Source organism: Lepidochelys olivacea (genome assembly GCF_965140295.1).
Source record: "Lepidochelys olivacea isolate rLepOli2 genome assembly, chromosome: 16".
Lineage (NCBI taxonomy): Eukaryota > Metazoa > Chordata > Testudines > Cheloniidae > Lepidochelys > Lepidochelys olivacea.
In genome coordinates, this window is record NC_140426.1 from 18,628,422 (window position 1) to 18,650,877 (window position 22,456).

The 22,456-nt window shown below is 44.3% G+C and overlaps 1 protein-coding gene across 1 annotated transcript; it reads left to right on the plus strand.

The window, feature by feature from the left end:
* The first annotated feature begins 8,513 nt into the window (after window positions 1–8,513).
* On the plus strand, window positions 8,514–22,444 carry GTF3C5 (general transcription factor IIIC subunit 5). Its single transcript, XM_084649822.1, has 11 exons — window positions 8,514–8,689; window positions 9,514–9,733; window positions 10,328–10,526; window positions 13,460–13,655; window positions 14,861–14,965; window positions 15,556–15,670; window positions 17,145–17,225; window positions 17,759–17,856; window positions 18,702–18,784; window positions 20,356–20,498; window positions 21,375–22,444. Exons 1-11 carry the CDS (start codon window positions 8,543–8,545, stop codon window positions 21,524–21,526), a joined length of 1,539 nt encoding a protein of 512 aa, XP_084505948.1. The 5' UTR covers window positions 8,514–8,542; the 3' UTR covers window positions 21,527–22,444.
* The last annotated feature ends 12 nt before the right edge of the window (window positions 22,445–22,456 follow it).

Genomic DNA, 22,456 nt, shown 5'->3' on the forward strand with positions numbered 1-22,456 from the left:
TACAAATAGTTAATTAGAAAAATAACTCTGCAAAGCAATCTAATTCCAGAACTATCAGAGGATGAAAGAGAATATCATCCTAACCAGACACACAAATAATAACCCCCCAGCACTATAATAACCCCCCAACATACCCAAGAGACAGGAAGAATAAAGAGAAAGAACAAACCAGACCACCAATGGTATGTGCAACTGTGAAGAACATCCCAAGGAAAGAGACCTAGGGGGACATTAAGCCTAAGAATCATCCTGCCACAGTCTGGTTTCACTGAAGATTTAATTTTCAAGGAGCAGTTTAAAGGCAAATATTTGCTATTCTGGCCCTGAGACTGGTTTTGAACTGGTGACCTAGGAGCACTCCCTTTGCCAATCAGGAAGGGCAAAAGAGCAAGAGAAGCAAGCGTAGAGAGAGCAGGAGTGGGGAAATCTGAGGCTGGGGAGGAGCTGACCATGCATCGAGCTCAGCTTTTGTCTGATAAGTTTATCAAGCACTGCCGGCTGCTAACTGTCAGCCAGCAAAGCGGGCCTGTTAGGGAGGAGGAACAGCTCCTGGTGTGAGATAGGACAGCCCATGCCTTATCAGAGCGTCTGAATGAAAGAGAGAGCTGGAGAAAGAGCGTGCTTTCCAACCACTTCATCTGAACAACAGACAGATTGGCAGGAAAAGACTGTCAAGCCCAACCAGGCCTCAACAGACAGACCTGTTCCATGCAAATAACTATGTTAAATGCAACAGGAAAGTTGCAAATTTGACCATAAAATCTCCAGGAAATGCAAAGGTTAAGATTCTAACAGGAGCCTTGCCAGCAGTGTACATTCAGATTTCCAGCAAATAGCCCAGCCAGTTATTGAGCAGACTACCTATTCAATGTGGCTGAGAAAACATTTGTTTTGGGACATTAGCTTTCCTGACATTTTGTGGATCAAATCTGAGACTTCAATGCAGCATTAATGTGGGCTTTTGTGTATAATTTCCTTGGGAGGTAGGGGGGACTTATAAAAGAAGAAAATAGGGGAGGGGAATCAGAGAGAAACAACAAGCCCCCAGCTGCTTTAATATGTAGCTGAGCAATTGGGCCAGATACCCATTTACACTGAGGCCCCTTTACACCACTCCAGCAGTATAAAGGAGCCTGAGTTTAGGAGTAGATGGCATTTATAGCCAGCAAAGCCAAAGGCCCAATAAGCAATTACATTTCCACTCATTTTAAATTCCCAGCACAGTGTAAAGGGAGCTGAGTGGGTTTTGGGTTTTGTGTTGAACAGAAGTAGTAATATGTGCCACACACAGATAAGCACCATTGTGGACACTTTGATGGCAGCCTCAGCAGAGAGGCCATGGACTGAAAGAACCATTATAACTCCTCCCCACCCCCTTCAGGGTGCTGTACATCACTGGGGCAGGCACCTAGAAGAAGCACTCCCATTTTGGGGGACTAGATTACAGGGGATGGATCACTTTGTTCGGTTCACTCCCTCTGACACATCTACTGTTGGAAGAGAGGATACTGGGCTGTCTGGACCATTGGTCTGATCCAGTATGGCCATTCTTATGTTCTTATACATTTCTGCAAGGACTGTGATTGTGACAGAGCCTTGCTTACCTGCAGGCCCTCACCCTGCATCAGAACCAGCCATGCTCTGGCTCTTAGGCTGCATTCAAACTGATGACCTAGGGCTTGTCCAGACTCCACTAGAAAGTTTTACTGGCAATATTTCTGCAGGCGTAGTGCTGCCAGCATAATGCTACTTAATAAAACTTTTTTGGCAAAGTGCAGTCACACTTGGTTGCTTCTGCCCATGCACCGTGTCCATGCAGCATCAGATTGTATCAGCAAAAGAAGTGTTGCACCACGAATGTATCATGATCAGTGAAACTGGAGTCTCAGGGCCTATGTTTCCTGGGGGGACCGACTGGACATCAATGGAACGGGTTGCTTAGACTGGAAGCACCTCAGTCAAATGAACAGAGCAGTGCACAGGGTTTAATAAAGTTCCATTTGTTCAACTTAACTTGTATTGCTTCACTCTTTGCTAATGAAACAGTGGGTAGCATCCCAGTGTCCTATGCCACCATCTGCCATGCTACTCTGTGGGAAGGATACCCTCACTCCTCTCAGGGAACTAAGAGACTTTGGGGTCAAATTCCCACAGCCCCCTCTGTTCCATTCCATAATCTACTGCTCTCCAGCCCATTACCAGCCCCGTGCACTGTCCAATCCCTTCACACCTCTAGAAGGCTGAGGCTGGTTCTAAAGCGATTCATCCATTCCCAACTTCTGTCAATGCCACTCTGAGTTTCAAAGGTTTCAACAAAACAACCCACTACCCCCTTGATTTTGGCTCCCTACTGGGTCATTTTAAAACAGGACTTATCTCGCTTCCCAGGCCCTTCTATATTAGGAGCTTTAACAGGATTTTTGGCAGTGGCCAAGCCTGTTGGTTTCTTCCCTTTATAAAATATAAGTTATCTTTTGCCTCAAGTGGGGACTAGGAAGTCAAGAGACTGGAGCATTACTGTTCCTTAAGGAGCCACATCCTGAAAGGCACCGGGGCCTGGTGAGTCAGCATGTCAATCATTCACTGCTGTAGCCAGCCATTTATTTTGATCCAGCCTGCACCAGCCTGACTGCAAGTGAGTCAGGTTCAAGAACTGCCCTTCAATAACCCTTGAAAGAGAGAGTTAGAAGAACTTCAGCTGCATTCAGAGGCAGTACAGCCTAGTGCACAGACCACAGGCCTGGGACTCAAGAAACCTAGGTTCTATTCTATTCTATTCTATTCCTGGCTCTACCATTGGCCTGCTGAGTGACCTTGGGCAAATCACTGCCCCACTGTGCCTCAGTTTCCCCATCTGTAAAATCACGATAATGATACTCCTTTGTAGAGTGCTCTGAGATTGTAACTTGGCAGCTGCCTCCCAAGCATCCTCTGGTGGCCTGGGGTAGCTCTGCACTGCCATGCCTCAGTTTCCATCCCTATAAAGTTCCACAAGAACTCCACCTCACAGTCCAATGGCAATTAAAACTCTCCCATTCTGGGGTCCAATTTATTTAGCCCTTAACATATTAACCCTACAGGACCCAACACCAGTTCACTGTTTTTCCTTCCCTTGAGTCTGGCATCCCAACCCTCCTTCCCAGATCAGGGTTCTGTTCCTTTATTCACTGCAGAAAGTAGTCTTGTTCCCTCAATACTCACCTGCAGCTCCAGGCTTCTGTCCTTCCTATCACTCCCTAGCTGGAGTCTCAGTGACACTTACATGAGCTCCTTTTAAGTCCCACACCCAATGCAGGTGTAGCTGGGCAGGGTGAATGGGACAGGGTTGGCTGACCCAAGACCTGCTGGCCCTTACAGGGGCAGGCCGCCTTGTTACAGAGATCTCTGGGTGAAAAGATATACTGGCATTAGAAAAGGTTCAGAAAAGGCCAACTAAAATGATTAGGGGTTTGGAACGGGTCCGATATGAGGAGAGATTAAAGAGGCTAAGACTTTTCAGCTTGGAAAAGAGGAGACTAAGGGGATAGGATAGAGAACTATAAAATCATGAGTGGTGTGGAGAAAGTGAATAAGGAAAAGTTATTTACTTGTTCCCATAATATAAGAACTAGGGGCCACCAAATGAAATTAATGGGCAGCAGGTTGCAAACAAATAAAAGGACGTTCTTCTTCACTCAGCGCACAGTCAACCTGTGGAACTCCTTGCCTAAGGAGGTTTTGAAGGCTAGGACTATAACAGGGTTTAAAAGAGAATGGGATAAATTCATGGAGGTTAAGTCCATTAATGACTATTAGCCAGGATGGGTAAGGAATGGTGTCCCTAGCCTCTGTTTGTCAGAGGGTGGAGATGGATGGCAGGAGAGAGATCATTAGATCATTACCTGTTAGGTTCACTCCCTCTGGGGCACCTGGCATTGTCCACTGTCGGTAGACAGGATACTGGGCTGGATGGACCTTTGGTCGGACCCAGTATGGCCATTCTTATGTTCGTATGTTCTTAAGCTTCACAGGAGAGGTAACATGAAGCCTCCTGGTTGTTTTGTGTTTGTACAGTGCTACCACAATGGGGTCCTGGTCCGTGTCTGGGATTCCCATGTGCTTCGGCCCAGATACTTGAAAGTATTTAGGTGCCTAAGTTCCATTGATTTCAATGGGAACTAAGTGCCTCAATATCTTTGGGGCTCTGGGCCCATGGTAATAAAAATACAAATTATTATTATTATTAATAACAATAATAAACAATAGCTGTCAAAGTCAATCATTTAAACTTTTGGGAATTTCTTCCTTTGCCCCACTCCTTCAATCCCAGTGTCCCCAGCAATCTTAGCTCAGAAATGGAATGTGACTCAGGCCTTAAACTGACAGGTTGTCACTGGCAAAACCTAGAGGCTGGATGTGGCCGCAGTTTTATCACTGCCCGCCAGCTGCCTCCCGTGCCCCTGCCTCCTCCCCGATGATTCAGCAAATCTTCTTAGAGGAGAAAAACAAGCATATAAGTGAACAAATCACAATGTCAGATTACAGAGATGAGCAGGGGAAAGTGTGGCACAAAGAGGGAGATAAAGGGCGACAGAGTCATGTGGCCCAGTGACTGTCAGGACTTATGAAGACTTTCTTTGTTTTATTTTGTTTTTTGTCGAATAAAAAACACATGAAAATGCGCTAAGAACTTGCAGTGCTAATACCTTCAAATGCTGAGCTTGCTAGCAGTACAATACAATGCAGGAGCGTGGGCGGAAATGGGGCTCATGCTGCTCGTAGTTGTGCTGGTGTCAATGGGGTTACTCTCGATTTTCAAGACTGTAAGTGAGAGCAGAATTTGGTCCAATCTGTTTAATATTATAATATGATGCCCATTTTATCATGCAAGCTATTTTCAAAAGTACTTTCTGTGTTAATACTAATACAAAAATACTGGCTACCATTTTCAAAAGTCTGAGTGCCCAAGGTGAGACACACCTTAAAGGGGCTGGGTTTTCAGAAAGTGCTGAGCAGCTGTTCTTGGAAAATCAGGCACCTTTAAGATATCTCAAGTTGGGCACCGAGCATCACTACTTACTTCAGAAAATCTTGGTCAGCAACCATTTCACCTTCCATTAAAAGGCAGCCACCTCTGGAGTAGAATGTGGCAGCTGCTTAACAGTTCAAAGCAATACTCCATGACAGAAGAGAAAATGAAAAGAAAATGCAATAGTTTAGATAGAAAAAATATTACTTCCAAAACTGGAATTTGACCAGGACATAACAATTAAAGACCCCCCTACTCTTACAAGAAATGCCATGGAATCTTTAATGGCTCAGCCTTTTATAGGAAGAGATCTATATTGCCCATATTTGATGATCTAGGATTATCCTGTAGAAAATAAAGTTTCCCAGTTCATATTTAGTATTCACAAGCCACTCCTTTCCTGCAGCATGGGCCATTCCAGTGGTCCCCCTGAGGTCTGCAAAACTCCAAGATAGAGCTGTACACAAGACGGAAACACAAATGCAAAATGAAGACATAGCAGGAAAGCCAGAAAGTCAGCCTTACGCAGAATTCACAAAAGTTGCTCAAGAATTTGTGATGTCAAGTTGTGAGTATGTGTGTTTGTGTATACTGGCGGATGAAAACTGTGAACCTTGATTCTGCTCTCACACCAGTTTCACACCAACATAACTCTTCCTTATTTACACCAGTGTAAGCAAGAGGAAACCCAAGCTCTGTGTACTGGAGATGGGGTACTGCTGATCAGAACAATACCACACCTGTAGACCAGTGCATATTAGAAACCTGTTAAAGTCACACATTAGGACCTTGGAAATGTATTATTGTGGCAAGTATTCATTCTTCAACACTATAGCCTGGGTGACAGTTAATGAGATAAGAACAGGGCTGAACATTAATGTAACTGACTATTGGGAAGCTAAGTATCTCGTACAACAAAAAATAAGTCACCCATATGAGACTGCTGATCCAGCTCACAATATTTGAACTGGGTACTTCATGCAAAAAGCTTTTCACCCCCACAGCTAGCAGAGAACTGACACATCTGTACTTGCCCTATCTCAGGTTGGAGGAGCAGAAGAAATGTGGGATGGGGAGGTGGGGAAACACCAATGCTCTTTGAGTCCCTTTTACTGGCTGTCACATGAACAGCATCTTTGGTAATCTTAGATGACATACTCAGCCCTGGCATAAGTGGTTGCAGCTCCCACTGACCTGAAAGGATCAGAGTCAGGGTCAATCCACCCATGTGTTTTTCCTTCAAATGGACAGAAACCACCATGCTAATAGATAGGGAGAGCTGGCATAAGAGTGAAGGATGGAAAAGTGGGTAGGTGGCAAACATCCAAACCTAGCCACAGGGCTGCAAGTTCTTCCATGTCCCCCGGTACCTGAATCAGTGCAGATGATGAGCCTCCCTAGCAACTCTAGAGTATTTTATTCCTTTGTAAGATGTTAATTCTTTCTCAAATATTAACTTAAAAACAAGTGTCTCTGTCATGGCGAACACTGACTTCCTATTGTGCTCACCCAGGGAATTATTGACGTCTAATTCTTATTCTAAATGACCACAACACCCTGTTCGATTAACAAACCACAGTGCGGCTATCAGCTGAATTCTGTCCTAATGCGCCCCCTGCTGTAGGTCAGATGAATATCAGCAACAATTGTATGGTCCCAGGACATTAGAGAGACAAAGAGGGCGAGATAATATCTTTTATTGAACCCACTTTTGTTGGTGAGCGAGACAAGCTTTCGAGCTTACACAGAGCTCTTCTTCAGCTCTGGGAAATCTACACAGAGCGTCACAGCTAAATACGGGGTGGAACAGAATGTTTAGCATAAGTTATTAACATGTATTTCTAGGGACCATTAACCTTGAACAACTTACGCTAAACAATCTGTTCCACCCCGTATTTAGCTGTGACACTCTGTGTAGATTTCCCAGAGCTGAAGAAGAGCTCTGTGTAAGCTCGAAAGCTTGTCTCGCTCACCAACAGAAGTCGGCCCAGTAAAAGATATTACCTCATCTACCTTGCTTCTCTAATCAGCAACTATTGCAAGAACTCTTTCAATACCTAGTATGTAATAGGAAATGATGATTGTTTTATCAATTGCAATATTGCCAACTTTCACAATATTATCTTGAGTTTCACTATTATCTTGAGATAATTAGTGTACTCCTTAAGGCCCCAGCTCCCAAAAACAAGGGAGTATTTCAAATCTGAGCTTTCATTTTTTAAAAAGTCAGTTTCTAACCTTAATGGTTGCAGAGAAAAGCTTAGAAATGTGATGCTGGAATATCCTGAGAGCTCAAAACACAGAAAGTATATAAAAACAACCCCAAATTAATTATTTATTATAAATCTCATAATCTGTAAAATAATCTCATGATTTTGGGTGTCCTGATTCATGTCTTTTGACCACTTGGTATCGGCTATACTACTTCCACCCTTTACCAAGGTTCTCTGGGTGTAGCACAAAACAATTAACTACAGCTGCAACAACAAGAAAAGCAAACAATTAAAAAAAAATAAATTTAAGACGTGTAAAACAATGAAACACTAGAGATAAATTAAAATATGTGTAACTCCACTCTCTGCTGTGGAGTTATGTCTGATTTAAATCAGCCAAAACAGTAAAATAAGGCCCAATGATTCTATAAGCACTAATTTTTTAAATGATAGGTTCTATCTACCTTCGGCTTTCTCCATAATTTACATCAGCACATCCCAGAAAAAAACAGCTCTCCAGGTTCATTACCAGTACTAAAAGGAAAACAAAGGAGGACAATGTGGTACAATAAATGGGGCACTGACCTGATAGCCAGAAGACACAGGTTCTGTTCTGTCCTCTACTATGGATCTGCTGTGTGACCTGAGGGGCAAGTCACTCCATTGCTCTGTGCCTCTTTCCCCCTCCTGGGTCCTTGGGAAAGGAACTACACTTAAGGCTCACCATGTTACTCAGTGCATCGTTGGAAGGCACCCAGATACAAGAATAATAGGGATGGTATAAGAATCTGAATGGAAGAGTGGTGAATGAGCTGTAAAAAGTACAGGCTTGGGAGATGCCACACAAGGGCATGGAGGCTACAGGCTGAGGTGTGTGTGTGGGAGCCGCACGCAGGACTTGAGGCAACAGGTGAGGATTTGGGGGTGAAAGCAAAGGCGCTGTGGGAGGGAAGCTAGTTAATGGTCTCCAAGCTGCAGAGAAGTGGAAGAGGCACAAATGAAGGGGCTGGAGCAGGAGGACCCACACAAAGCGGGTGGGGAGGCGGGTGGGAGCCACACAAAGGCTGTCAGGCCTTGTTTGAGCCACAAAGCCCTTGGGAGAGGGGGCTGGGAAGCTATGGAATGTCAAGAGCCAGGCTGTTCCAGGGGGCGCTGTTCCCCCACCTCGCCCCCTTGCAGTCTGGCTGGGGGCAGGTTGTTGTGGCAGGAACCGTTCTTCCCCGGAACCTTGGTGCTGCACCGGCTGGGGGAGCGCATTGAGGGGCGGACCGGAGGGGGGGGGGTGTCGCAGAACCGGGCGGCGGAGGCGGCGCGGCGGGAGATGGCGGCCGGGGGAGGCGGGGAGCAGGGCTCGGCCGTGCTCGAGCTGCCTCGCGGCCCGCGGCTGGTATGCGTGGAGTATCCGGGCCTGGTGCGCGACGTGGGCAAGATGCTGCAGACTCTGGGGGGAGACGAGGGGGTGTCCCGGGTAAGGGGGGCCCCGGGGGGAGGGCGAGCTCGGGGTAACCAGGCTTCCTGGGTAAAGGATGCCCGGGTGGCGGGGGCTTTCCTGGCTGGTTGCAGGCCTGTTGGGGCGGGTTCCTGGGTGAGGGGTTCCCTGGGTGCGGGTCATCCGGGGTAACGTGGGGATGGAGCTAAGGGCTTCCTGGGGGAGGGGTTGTCCCAGTAAATCTCAGGGAGCGGGTGGGGGTGCGCTGCGGAGGGGGGCTGGGAACAGGGTGCTCTTGGTAAGAGTTGACTGGGTTACAGTGAGAAGGGCCTGGGATTTTTCAGAAGGTGGGAGATGTCCTGGTTAACGGGACCTCAAGGGGAAGGAGGCTGGGGGCTATCCTAGCGAAGCAGAGGGCGAAGGATAGAGGGAGATGTTGGAGATGTTAACTTCAGAGGTGGGGGGTGGGTAATGAAGGTATTTGTCGTGGATAAAGGGAGCCCTGGGAAGAGGGTCTAGAGTGCTGAGTAAGGGTGGATGATCCAGTTCAGCGCTTGCTGTGGGTGACCCCATAAGGTACGTGTTGGGATTAGAGTAGGGCTCAGGTAGGGGTATTAGATAGACTGTAATTGGAGGGCAATGCCGTAAATAAGAGTGTGAGAATCTATGGTTCTCTGGGGTAAAGAGACTTGCTCTGGCATGGTGCTCTGTGGAAAGGAGGTGATGGTCACTAAGGGAAGACAGGGATAGCGTTTTGGTTTGGAGGTGGATTGGGCAGGGGGTATGATGCAAAGGAAAATTCAGTGGTTTTTTTGGAGGGACAAATTTGATGTTGAAAAGTGCTTACACTCTTGGTAATGTAGATATATGCCGACCCTGGAAAAAGGCTCGAGTTGTACTTCCGCCCCAAGGATCCCTACTGCCATCCTGTGTGTGCCAACCGTTTCCCTACCTCCTCCATGCTGTTCAAGGTAAAGAGGAAGATCAGGAGGAAGCAGCTGGAAGCTGAAGGAGAAACCCAACAGGAAGTCAAGTTTGAAATGGAAGTTCTTGGGGTTGTCTCCACTGTTTACAAATTTCAAGGTAGTAATTTCATCGGACCATGTGTGTGGAGTAGTGACTAGCAGTTCTGGTGGGAAAAGGGCAGTGCTCCCTCTTGCTTGAGTCCAACAAACAGTGTGTTCAGAAAACCCTGCATGTCAGCCTTACAGTGCTGGTATCTAGGGACCTCAATGTGTGACCTGGATTTGATACCGTCCCCCTTCTGTACTGTGACTTAATACATTGTTCTCTCTGCTGTTGCATTAGGTTATGGTGTAATCCAAGATGTTCTATAATGGATGCACCTATGCAGGAGGAAGGGGAAAAGTAGTAGTTTCATGTATTATTGTTTTTAATCTTTAGTTGACTGCTTGGCAGATGTTTAAGATAAGGAAATAGAAAGTATTATGCTTTGAAAGTGAAAGTAGGACAAGGCTTCTAGGGTGCTTTTATGAATGCAGTGTAGGGGGACCGTGGTGCTGCTTCCCAACGTGAATTAATACCTAGCCCATTTAACTCAGCTCAGGAAACAGCATCTTCCCTGAGTGAGCTGTCTGAGGAAAGGAGAACTAGGTATTGTGCAGCATATTATTGTCTCTGATACACATTTTTATCTTGACTTTTCCTTCCTCATAGGAATGTCTGATTTCCAGTACCTGGCAATGCATTCTGGACCTGATAGCAAACAGATCTCTATGTATGACAAGGTCTTGATGCTCAAACCGGAAAAGGAGGAATTCTTCAATAGGGAATTGCCCCTCTACATCCCCCCACCTATTTTTTCACGTCTGGACACCCCTATAGACTATTTCTATCGGCCAGATGTACAACACCGGTCAGTGCCTTTTCTTGTGATGTAGTAAATAGTTACATTGTCTCTTGAATGAATAGATAATGGAAACCTTTTACTGGGCCAGCATATCACTTATAAAATCTGAATTTTCAAGTTCACTGGGAGGATATCCCTGCTTCATTACCTGAAGAAATCTCTTGTAGTATAACTGGCGTGGTTCAGTAGTAAAGGATCTTTCAAAATGGCCTATAAGAAAAATGATGGGGTTTGATGACCTTGGGGGTCATGTTGTTTGTATCAGGCAGCGATCATGACCAAAGCATAGGACGCTTTTGTTTTTTGTTTCTTTGTCCAGAGTCTATCTATGTAATTGAAATGAGAAAAAAATAGAATTAAAGTAACCAATATACCACTGAGTGTTTTTTAATGTGGAATCTGTGCTCTTTCAGAGCAGCATTTTAAAATATTTCAGTCATATGCCTCATCAGGGCAAACAGCTATAACTGTTATATGCCTTTGTTATATCTCTCTTTCTGTGTTAGCTTTGTTTGTTTCAATACAATATGGACAAAAATACTTGGAAGGTAGCACGGGCTAAATGAGGCTCTGAAAGTCAAGAGCTCTGCCACTAGCAAGTGTGTGGTCTTGGGCAAGTCACTACTTTCTGTTTCCTTATTCTTGTTCTGAACTAACTGAGATGATAATTATAGTCACCTGCACAAAATAGGTCTCTCCAGAGTGGAGATAAGGGGTTGCTTAGTTGGGGCTTGTGGCCTATTAAGTTGTTTCTGGTTTGAGTTTAGTGGACTTCCTTTGTGTTTGGGGGGAACAAGTGCCATTGTCACAGAGATTTTTTTTTAAAAAAAAGGAAGAAATGGGTAGAAAGTATACTGTGGGGAAGTAATCCTGCACTAGCCTACTGGGGATTGAACAAAGGAGCCCTGTGGAGAAAATTGCACTGTGTAAGAGAGAGCCATTAATGGGATCATGTTTTGGGAAATACAGCCTGGTGGATAGCACTGCAATCTCACCTCACTTTGCTTTCAGGCAGTCTCAAAACAAACATCAAAAATAGTGTGCCGTATCCTAGAGAATTGTGCAGTATGTAAATGTGGTTCTTACTGGAAAAGTATTAATGTGATTTCAAATCTCATTGTGGCAGAGGACTTCCAGCTTGTGGCATTCAAGGTTCTGAGAAAAAGGAAGGATAGCCTCATAGTCAAGGTTGTGGATTAAAACTCCAGAGACCTGGATTAATTTCAGTCTGTCACAGATATTCTGTGAGATCTGGGCAAATCACTTGTCTGTGTGCTTCAGTTCCCAATCTGTAAAAGGGGGATAATAGCACTTCTCTACTTCACCGATGTTTGTGAGGAAAAATACAGTATCAACTGTGAGGTGCTCTGTCACTACACTGATGAATGCTATATAAGTATCTTAGATAGGTTTTTCCCTCAGAAACATAAAGAGTTAGGATCTCACCTGCGTGTCCATTTTCCATCCCATGCATTCTCTTCCCTAAAAGCCTTCTGTCTACTTTAAACCCAAACTAAAACTATAACAAAATAAATCTTTTAGTTTTTTTTGTTTTAAATTTCCACTCTTCTCCCAGTATTGAGATGCAGCTTGAGACTATTTGGCAGCTTCTTTCTCTCTCTCCCCCTCCCTAGAAATTTTGGCAGGTGAGCTGAGAAATCCCATTTTAATAGCTGCTTTAAAGCTTTTTGTTTCATTAGGCACTCTTGGCGGGTTCCCAAGTGAAACTTTGGGTTGAAGGTCTGTTGCATCTAAACATAAGAGAAAATTTCCACTCCTAAGAGTGGGAGTTGGACACTGCATGGTAATGTGAAGTTGTATCAGTTTGGCCTTTTGGCTGGCTTCCATGTGTTTCCAGTGAGCTGGAGGTTGATGGAAAGTGGTGCAAGAGCACATGCCATGTGTTGTTGGGCTAGCATTCACTGGCACTGTTTGCTTCTGTTACTTTGTTTGTTTGTTTTGCCATAAATGAAATCTGTGATGTCTCCCACGAGAAACATCTTTATTTTTCTCACTGTTGTCCTTCATTGGGGCTAAAAAGTGCAAATAAATATAATCTGACTCCAGGATTGAATTTTTAACTGCTCCATTGCCTTATCTCCCTGTATATCCCTGTACTCTTGGTGACTGTAGCAATGGGAACATAAAGTAGGTACCCATGGAAGCTAAGCCTGCCTTTGTGGATTGAAAATTCTGATTGAGTGACTAACATGTAATGCAGAGGTCCCCAAACTATGGGGCATGCACCTGTAGGTGGGGGTGGAGGAACATTCAGAGGGGCATAGCAGGCTCATGCCAGCCCCCACTGGGGAGGGACGAGTGGGGGGGAGTACCGTCCCGCCCCCAGCTCTGCTCCTGCCCCCAGCCGTGGCTCCGCTCCTGGCCCCATCCCCAGCCTCAGTGTGGCTCCGTACCCAGCTGCAGGCCCCTGTCTGTGGCTCTGTTCCCAGCCTCGGCCCCCTTACCTCGTCCACATTCCCCCGCCCCTGAGCCGCATCACTGCTCCCGGCTCCAGGGAGGGGGCGGCGGGGCGCAGACCCTCAAAAATTTGGGGACCACTGGAGTAAGGTTTATTTCAGTTAATATCAGTACATGGAAGCTCTGTCCTAGGGGTATTGGACATCGATCATAGTTTTCTCATTGGAAGAGTGATTCTCAACTTTTTCACTCTGGACTACTCCATAAAGGAGTCTTTAATGGTGACCTAGCTTGGACTACCCAAATCCATGTTTACTTGGGACCCAAATATCTTCCGACCCTAGATCTTGAGGGGCAAAGGGCTAGTTCAGAAACCCCTTATTCTACCTAATGCAATTCCCCACCACCACTTTTTCTAAGACCAGAAAATAAACTTATTTTCCACGTGGTTCAGTGGAGGCCACTAAGTGTAAAAGAGGAGGAGGAAGAAAGTATGACTAATACTTTGCATTGCTTCTTAGGGATGGCTACAACAATCCCCAGGTGTCTTGTGAGAACCTGATCGGCCTCAGCAGGGCCCGTCGACCACACAATGCCATCTTTGTGAACTTTGATGATGATGACATCCCCACTAAGCCGCTAGAGCCTGCAGTGCAGACCTGGAAGAAAGTGTGCACCAATCCTGTGGATAAAAACGTGGAGGAAGAGCTGAGAAAGGTACAGGCCAAATCTCAGGGGAAGGGACTGGGCCAAAAGCCACCCCAGTGCACAGTGTGTGGGAGAAACTTCATCAGCTGCCTTCAGTGACTTTTTTGACTTCCCGGAAAACTGCTATCTACAAGGATTTATTTTATATATCTGTGTTTAACATTATTTACAGACCTCCACAAAGGATTCTAAAGACTGATCAAGGTGCTGTATTATAAATGTGATGGTGAATGAGACAGTGTGGTCTGATCATTAGAGCAGGGAACGGAAAGCCAGAACTCATGGGTTCTGTTTATATTTCTGCCTCTTATTTGCTTTGTAATTTTGTCAGTGTTTTATCCCTCTCTCTGTTTCTTGATTTGTAAAATGGGAATGATAACATGGATGTACCTGGTTATAATATTTAATGTTTGCCAAGTCCTTTGAAATCTTGAGGTGTAAGGTGCTATAGAAATATTAGATCCCCAGGACACTTACAATTCTCATTGCCAAGAGTTTTAGGGTTCTTCATGGTTTTATGAAAATTCTATTGGAAGCAAGAGTAAATACACTGAAGGATAGGGCATGGCTTAAACCACCAAGGAGAAGCTATAATTATCCTAAGTTACTTGAAACCTGAACAGCCAGGTGGTACATCCATTACCTTCTTCCACTTCCCCACGTATTTTAAACTTTGAGTGAATTATGTGTTCTTAAATGTGAGATATATGGGATGAAAGTTTATCAGGAGCAACTCTGTTAAAGGCAGTGGATGTCATGTGTCTGAAACCCTACCCATAGCTCTGAAAATGTATCCTTTTCATGTGGGCATATATTGTGAAACCATATCTTTCAGTTTGCCTGAGCCTACCAGCTCTCAAGCCATTCAGGAGCAGAGCCCGTCTATTGTACTGAATTTTCTGGTGTGTTTTTGTTGATGGGACAGGCCACTGCCTAGGGACTAAGCTGAGACCACTGTTCATTTCATGTGCTACCCAAGTTATTATTTGAGCCTTTCTCTTCAGAGATGAAAGGCAGGCTTGTTCCCTCGCTGTGCCAACATCCCTTAAATAAGGCTTATTTTTACTTTTCTTTCCATTGCCATCGTGCTGCACTGTAGAAATGCGGTGACAGCTTTTAGTCTGGGGCAGAGGCTGTAATAAAAAGCAGATTCCCATTAGGAAATCGAAATTGGCATTATTAACGCTTACTCTCCACTTTGTGTGTTTCTTTAGCTGTTTGAGATTCGTCCCATTTGGTCTCGGAATGCTGTAAAGGCCAATATCAGTGTCCATCCGGACAAGCTTAAACTTCTGCTACCATATTTGGCCTATTATATGGTGAGTTTCTTTGTATACCTGCTGTGCAGCTTGTTCTTATTTGAGGCAGACTTGGGGGCAAAGGGATGAGAGAACCAGCTGGATGTCTATGGACAATTCCTGGTTATCTACTGTTCAGATTCCCCTGTCTGGTACCCAAAGCTTTGCATTAAATATCCTTAAGTAGGAATTCCAACTTTTTTTGGGAGGGGTGGAGAGAGGAGGAAAATCTTGCTTCCAAATGGAACCCACGCATAGTTACCAATTAAAGCAATGAGTGATGCAGTGGCTTTGTGCTACTGTTGGTTCTGGTCTGCCTTAAAGTTATAGTAACAAACAGTCAAATTGACTGTCTGTCTGGAAATGCTAGCAGGAGCCCTCAAAAACAGTCTGCTGTGAGCTTTGGACTTCATTTCTGAAATCACAAATATCTGCAGCATGTAGCCTTCCTTTGCCCAAGGTTAGGTGTTAAATGCGTGTGTTGAAAGGGGGAAAAGAGGGAGGGAGGGAGAATCTGTAAAATAAATATTTTGGGGTAACACTGTTGCGCTCATTAAACTCTGCATCTCTGTACTGTCTCCTGTAACCACTCATACTCTGTATCTGTGCAGCTCACAGGTCCCTGGAGAAGCCTGTGGGTTCGGTATGGGTATGACCCCAGGAAACATCCCGAAGCAAAGATTTATCAAGTCCTGGACTTCAGAATTCGCTGTGGAATGAAATATGGTAAAATGGCCCAAGCAAAATAGATTCACTAAAACGCCGCCGCCCCCCCCCCCCCCCACAGCTCTTCTGTCATCTCTTTCCATTTGTTTTTAAACCCTCAGGGCCTCTTTCCTCAAGCTTTCTGTTCGCAGAAAGGTGCGGGAGAGGAGGTCGTACCGGTGATTGTTTCTGAATTTCCTTCCCTAGAATCTATGGGGACATCCGATAACCCCAAGTTAGAGGAGCAGAAGGGACTTTTATTTGGCCACTGGGCATATTCCAGGCCTAACAAAAAGCTACTCAACTTCCTTCCTTGTTATGTTCAAAACACAAATGTGTGTCAGTGGGGTATCTTGTTATCTTCCTTCCCACTCCAGGACCTGCTACAATTTCAGAAGGGGGAGACATTTAAAATGCCACCTAAGGATTCGTTTCTTTGTCATTTCTTCCACTTCCAGAAGGGACCAATTGAGTGACTGTTGCAAGGATGACTTGTCCATCTGGCCAACTAATGCTGGAGAAGCAATTTCTTTTAAAAAAATAAATAATAATAACATTTAATGCCACCAGCTGGAAAAGCACATAAGACTTGTGCAAAATGGAGGAATGTGCATTATGAACTCAAGGATGCATCTGGCTCTTATCCATCCTCATCCGCCCTACAAGAAAAATCCCATAGTGCCCTATCAGATGCTACAGACAACACAGTGAGAGTTTAAGATCTTTTAGCTCAGTGGTTCTCAAACTTTTGTACTGGTGACCCCTTTCATAGCAAGCCTGTGAATGCAACCCCCCTTATAAATTAAAAACACCTTTTTTATATATATTTAACACCAGTATAACTGCTGGAGGGAAAGTGGGGTTTGGGGTGGAGGCTAACAGCTCGCGACCCCCCCATGTGATAACCTTGCGACCCCCAGTTTGAGAACCCCTGTTTTAGCTTATGCCATTGCATGAGTTTTTGGTTTATACCATTGTAACACATCTGGGGTGTGTTGTTTTTACCAATTCGTTTGGCCTATTTAAGTTTAGTGCAGTGCTCAGCTCTGTACAAAACACCTCATTTATTGCATTTTCGTACTTCAGTTTCATACGTTCCCTGCCATAGTTTTAGATGTGTGATGTAAATTTAGGTCTCTCTTTTTTTGTGGGGGGGTTTCAATACAATAATGATAGTGCTTATTCTTCAAGGATCTCAGAGCTCTTCACAAACTACTAAATCTCTAAGTATTATCATCTCTATTTTATAGAGGGGGAAATTGAGGTCTAATGACCATGCAGTAAGTCAGTGACAGGGCACATCTTCCCACCTTGTCATATTAAATAGCTTTATTTCCCTGATTGTTCTTTCTCTCTCCATCTCACCAAAATCAACAACACAGTATTGGTTGGCTCTCCTTTCAAACCCTAGTCCAACGCCCCGTGTTATAAAAACTGGAATATTCTACAGGATGCTGATCTCTGTTCAGAAACTGTTTTCTTTCTTGGCCTCCAGGTTACGCCCCTAGCGACATGCCCGTGAAAGCAAAACGCAGCACATACAATTACAGCCTGCCCATCACTATCAAAAAACCAGGTATGCCGAACAGGCAAAGGGGTTGGAAAAAGGTGCGCAGCTTACCGTGGCTTCTTCATTTCATCTTTTCGTTGCTGCTGGTGGGTGAAGAGAACACAGTTCAACTTATTTCAGTAGATTTTTGGGGTTTCCTTTATCTCAGATCGTGATATATGTGCCCTATTAAAACCTGTGGAAGTGTTGCCCTTTGAGGCATGTCTTAAGACATGTCTGGCTGATGGAGCCAGGGGTAATAATGGGAGGTGAGCGATCAGAAATTAGAAAAGGGGTCTATTTGAATGAGGCTGTATCAGAAACACTTCCCAGTAGCTGCAGAAATGGTCTGCCTGCCAATACAACTGCCAGAAAACAGGGTAGAGGGAATGAAGTGGAGGAATGAAAAATGAATGTTTACGCTAACTTTTGCTATGCTGGCTATTTTTCTGCTGCCAACAAAGTTGAACTGAAGTAGAGAAGCAGCTAAAATACTATACTATGCCATGAAGTGCAAACTATTGTGCACTTCAGGAATCTTCTTCCTTTATGTCTTTCAGTAAGTCACACGGTCAGTGTACAGGACCTAAAACATGGGCTGGACACAGCGAGTACATCCAGTGCAAAAAAACCTGCCTCCAGCAGGTACAAACTTAAAGTAGGTATTACTCTCTCCTACCAAGAGCTCGGAGTGGTGTAATAGGAAGGGTATCTGTTATGGTTTGTCACTCTTTTGGGGGCAGTGTTGACCCAGATGTACTATGGGCATTGATACAGATTTTACTTGGAGATGCAAGTGACTAGCTAAGAAGAGCTCTCTGTAAACCTGAAAGCTTGTCTCTGTCTTCAACAGAAGTTGGTCCAGTAAAAGATATTGCCTCTCTAGCTAACCTTATGGTAGACTTATCTGGAAAGCCAGTAGTCATCCACATCACTGCAAAGTTTGCTGTTGTTTTTAATGTCTTTTCTAAGCATGGAAAGTCATACATTCAGCCCTTGCCTTGAATGAGACTTACATTGCATTTCAGGAAGCAGATTGTGGAGTGCTATGAATAGCAAACTCTTAAGCCCATTATGGTGCATTTTCAGATTGCTCTGTAGAATCCAGTAAAGCAAAAGAAATAAGGGAACAGGGTAGTCTATACTTTTGCCATTCTCCATTTTCCTGTAATGGCAATTCCTCCCCCCTTCCTCATTTTGAAGTATGGGTGATAGTGTAACTGTTAATAGGTGTGAATGGTTTTCTCCACAGAACTTTGCTGTGTTAGTTCTGATTGCTGTGGCTGGCAGGCTGCAGTGCAATTCTGCTGCATCCACAGTCTGACTTTGTCCTCTACCGCACACAGACTCACACACTCTCTCACACTCCTCTTCCTGCCAGGGAACTGAACTCTTACAGGAAATGCCTGGATCCTGAAATAGCTCTTAAGGAAGGATCTCTAATGTATGGGTGTGGAAATGATTTGGAATGCCCATTGAATCTTTGTCTTTGCCTCCTTCTAGGACTCCATCTATATCTTCCAGGAAGGAGATCTGCCTCCATATCGACAGATGTTTTATCAGCTCTGTGACTTGAATGTGGACAGGTACTGCACCCGATTAGCTGGATCTTTTGACAAAGGGAGATTTTGCAGATGATTGAGTACAAAGGCCCCCCATTTGTACCTAACCACCTATCTTTCTCCTTGACCCGGATGCTTAGGAGATTCCTAGTTTCTCAACAGACAGACTTTATTTACAGTGGAAATTCCTTCCCAGTAAAGTTGTATGAGCTAGCAAAATATACTTTCCCAACACGTGTTTTGGGCCTGATCCCAATCCATTGAAATCAGTGGGGAAACTCCTAGTGACTTCAACAGGAGTAGGTTAGGCCCTACTCCCATTGGATAAATATTTAACCTGCAGAAGGAAAAACAAATTGTCACATAATTCTGGGGAAATGCATTGTTACTTTAGTTTGGATTTTCATGTACACATGTACCCCTATAGGTTTAAAAATATACACTATAGACACTTAATGTAACCAACTAGCCATCACATTTAGAAAAGCATTTTATTTACAGTCTTATTTCCCTCTGCATTCATAAGATGCATATGTTGTTACAGAGGGATAGGGTAGACATAGTTGAGGTACGATAGGCAAGTAGAACAAAGCACAGCCAGAGAAACCTACCTGAGAAGAAAAGCATGGCATGATCTAGTGATTGAAGCACAGGCTTGGGACTCTTATTGGTTCTGCAACTGACTCATGCAATCTGAGTGAGGTACTTCATCTATCTGAGCCTCATTCTTTCCTTGTGTACATTGGAAATAACTTTCTTACTTTACAGGTGGTTAGCAAGTAGAGCTGAGCGAAATTTGGCCTTAACTTGTGGGAAATTCTGAAATTTAACAAGTGTTTTCATCTCAGTCTGGGACAAAACATTGGAATATTGAAATTTTTCACAGAACAAAATATTCTGAAAAAATTTGATTTTTTATTCTCTAAACCATTTGAACAATCGAACTGATGTGAAACAAAATGTTTTGGGTCTTTTCACCAAAATGAAATATTCCAGTTTGGATTGAATCAACCTGAAATGAAATAGTTGGTTTTGATTTTTTTTTCACAATAAAAAACTGAAAAACGTAGGCAAAATTTAAATTTTCCAATGAAAAATTTCAGTTTTGCAGAAACTGCCTTTTTTTGTAGGAAAATTCCCAACAAGCTCTACGATGGAGGTCTTATGTGTGTGACATGCTACGAGATCCTTGAGGAGGAGCACTACAAACTTTATTACTTAATCTGTTTCATGAATGCAACCCTGAATCACACTGATTTTTCTGGTTGCAGGTTCTTCCAGTGACTCTGAAAACTATAGCAGCAGAAGTTTTAACTCCTGCTAGTGCCACTCAGGCTGGACAGGTCATAGGGCAGGGACCAGATGAAGAGCAGTCCACTGACCCTCCAGGTTGGGGGTTGAGTAATAGGTCAACAGCGTAGCCTTGTAAAAAGCTGAGTTATAGAAACACAGCAGTGTGGCCGTTCGGGCAAACAGCACAAGTGATTTGAACAATGGAGCCTTGTTCGTGCCCTGTGTGGTGTTTGGCGGCATAGGAAGGTTTCAGAGTCAGATCTGGCTGCCGGAGGCTGACTCTTTTCTTGACGGCTATTTAGCTTACAGAAAATCATCCATCGGAATGATGGCATGGAGGCAGAATGCACAGAACGGGACGGGTGGTGCCTTCAGAAGACCAGTGATGATCTGAGGGATACCATGTCTCTGATGATAAAGCAGATCATCAGATCCACCAGACCCGGTAAGGATGGCTCTGGGGTTTTGAGCCTTGGAGGGTATGTTATAAAAAAATGTTTCGAGACACAGGGGGGCATGTTGTTGGGAGCAGCTGAGTCACAGTGTTGCACTTTGCAGTAGCACTGGGAACTTGTCTGTTCGTTTCCTGCTGTAGATCCCCTTCTCTTGTGGTAGGAGACTCAGTCTGCCTGGTTAGATGTAGGTGGTTAGATTCTTCACTTGCAATGTTAGCATGATGTGCAAGTTGATGTCATCAACCTGGATACCTGCAGGACACCTGCTCTTCTTAAAGCAGCACTGGTTAGGCCATTGGAAAAAGACCTAAAACTCTGTGGCACTGGGAAAATGTAACTAGATTTTGCCATTTGAAGACCAGCAAAGTGAATGGAGGCATGAGTATGAAATAGTTTGGGGGTAAGAACCTCCCAACTTTGCCTTTCCAATGTCATCGTGGCTAGGTTTTAAATGTCTTCGTTCCATGATACTCTTACTCATGTTTTTATAGTTATTCAAATTGGAGGCATCTGGATCTTTTCATTAATGTGTTTAATAGCATACTGTAATAGAGCAAGGACAGGAGAGGAAAGTCTCTTGTCGTGATCCTGGCCCAAGGAATTAGGTTAGTCTCAGTTGGAATGAGATGCACGATCACTCTAAATGCAAAACCTCCTGGCCTTGTTCTGTTAGAATTCCTGGCACAGGAAAGCTGCTTTTGTTTGATTTTTTTTTTTTATTTGGTTTTATTAAGGTGCCTGACTGTAACTATGATCTTCATTTTTACATCTTCTGGCTGGCTCTGTTAATCTTATCTGCAAACACGTCCCCGGTTTTAGTGAGGAGGGAAGTAATGTTGACATCTTTTCTTCTCTTTCTGACTAAGCTCTGTTTTCGAGTACGTCGAACACTGAAGATGGCAAAGAACAGCTGACGTACGATTCTGGAGAGGAAGAGGATGAAGAGGAGGAGGAGGACTTTAAGCCTTCTGATGGGAGCGAGAATGAAATGGAAACAGAGATCCTGGACTATGTGTGACACAGTGAGCGAGCAGGATGAGGCTGCTTGGAACTTTTGTTCCTTGAGCCCTGGGGGATATGGAATCATGACCAGGCTTTCGGGAAGATGCTAACCAAACTCATGGCTCACGGGATGTGGTGCTAGCAGTTGTGCTAAGTACTCTGAAGGTGCAGGCGCTAAAGATCACCTTTTCACAGTGCTGGGGTGACAAGCATTTGTGAAGGTGGCATTGTGGGATGCTGGCCCATCCCAGGCAACATGCATGGCCGGCATTTACTCTGGCAGTTTTTTGGTCAGAGTGGAGCTGGTTGGGATTTCACTTGCTTTGGTTCTCTTGGCCATTAGATTGTTGTTTGTTTTCCCTTCCCTCCCTGTGCTTACAAACTGCAACATCTGATCCCATCATCAAAGAGATCTATACTTCCCTTTGAGACCATATAGGTGTTCCTAGGACAGCCATTGTGAGGGTATGTTAATGTACTGTCTCCTCTTACCAGAAGTTGAGAGCCTCTTCATCCTTGCTAGCTCTGATATGTCAGAGACTTCAACAAGTGCTGAATCCAACCCAGATCAGAGGTGTTCCACTGGCCTCTTGGGCCCAAAGTGTTAACCTTTCATTAGAACCATTGCAGGGAATGTGTGAAGGTCACACCATTCTAAACCTAGTGTCTGGGTCAGTGGGAAAAACTTCAAACAAAATTAATTCTGTATCGAACAAGGTCATTGCTGATTCTTAATCAAGAGGCTCTGGAGAGTGTCATTTGGGCTGGCTTAAATCAAATGTGGAGTCTATCCAATGGGACATGTGCAGGTATCTGTAATAACTTTGCATATGCATGAGAAGCAAACAGTAATTTCTCTTGGGGAAAGTCCATCTCCCCATGAAACAGAACCCCCTGTCTATTTTTCTAATAAAACTCTTCCTTTTTCCAATAACACATTCTTTCA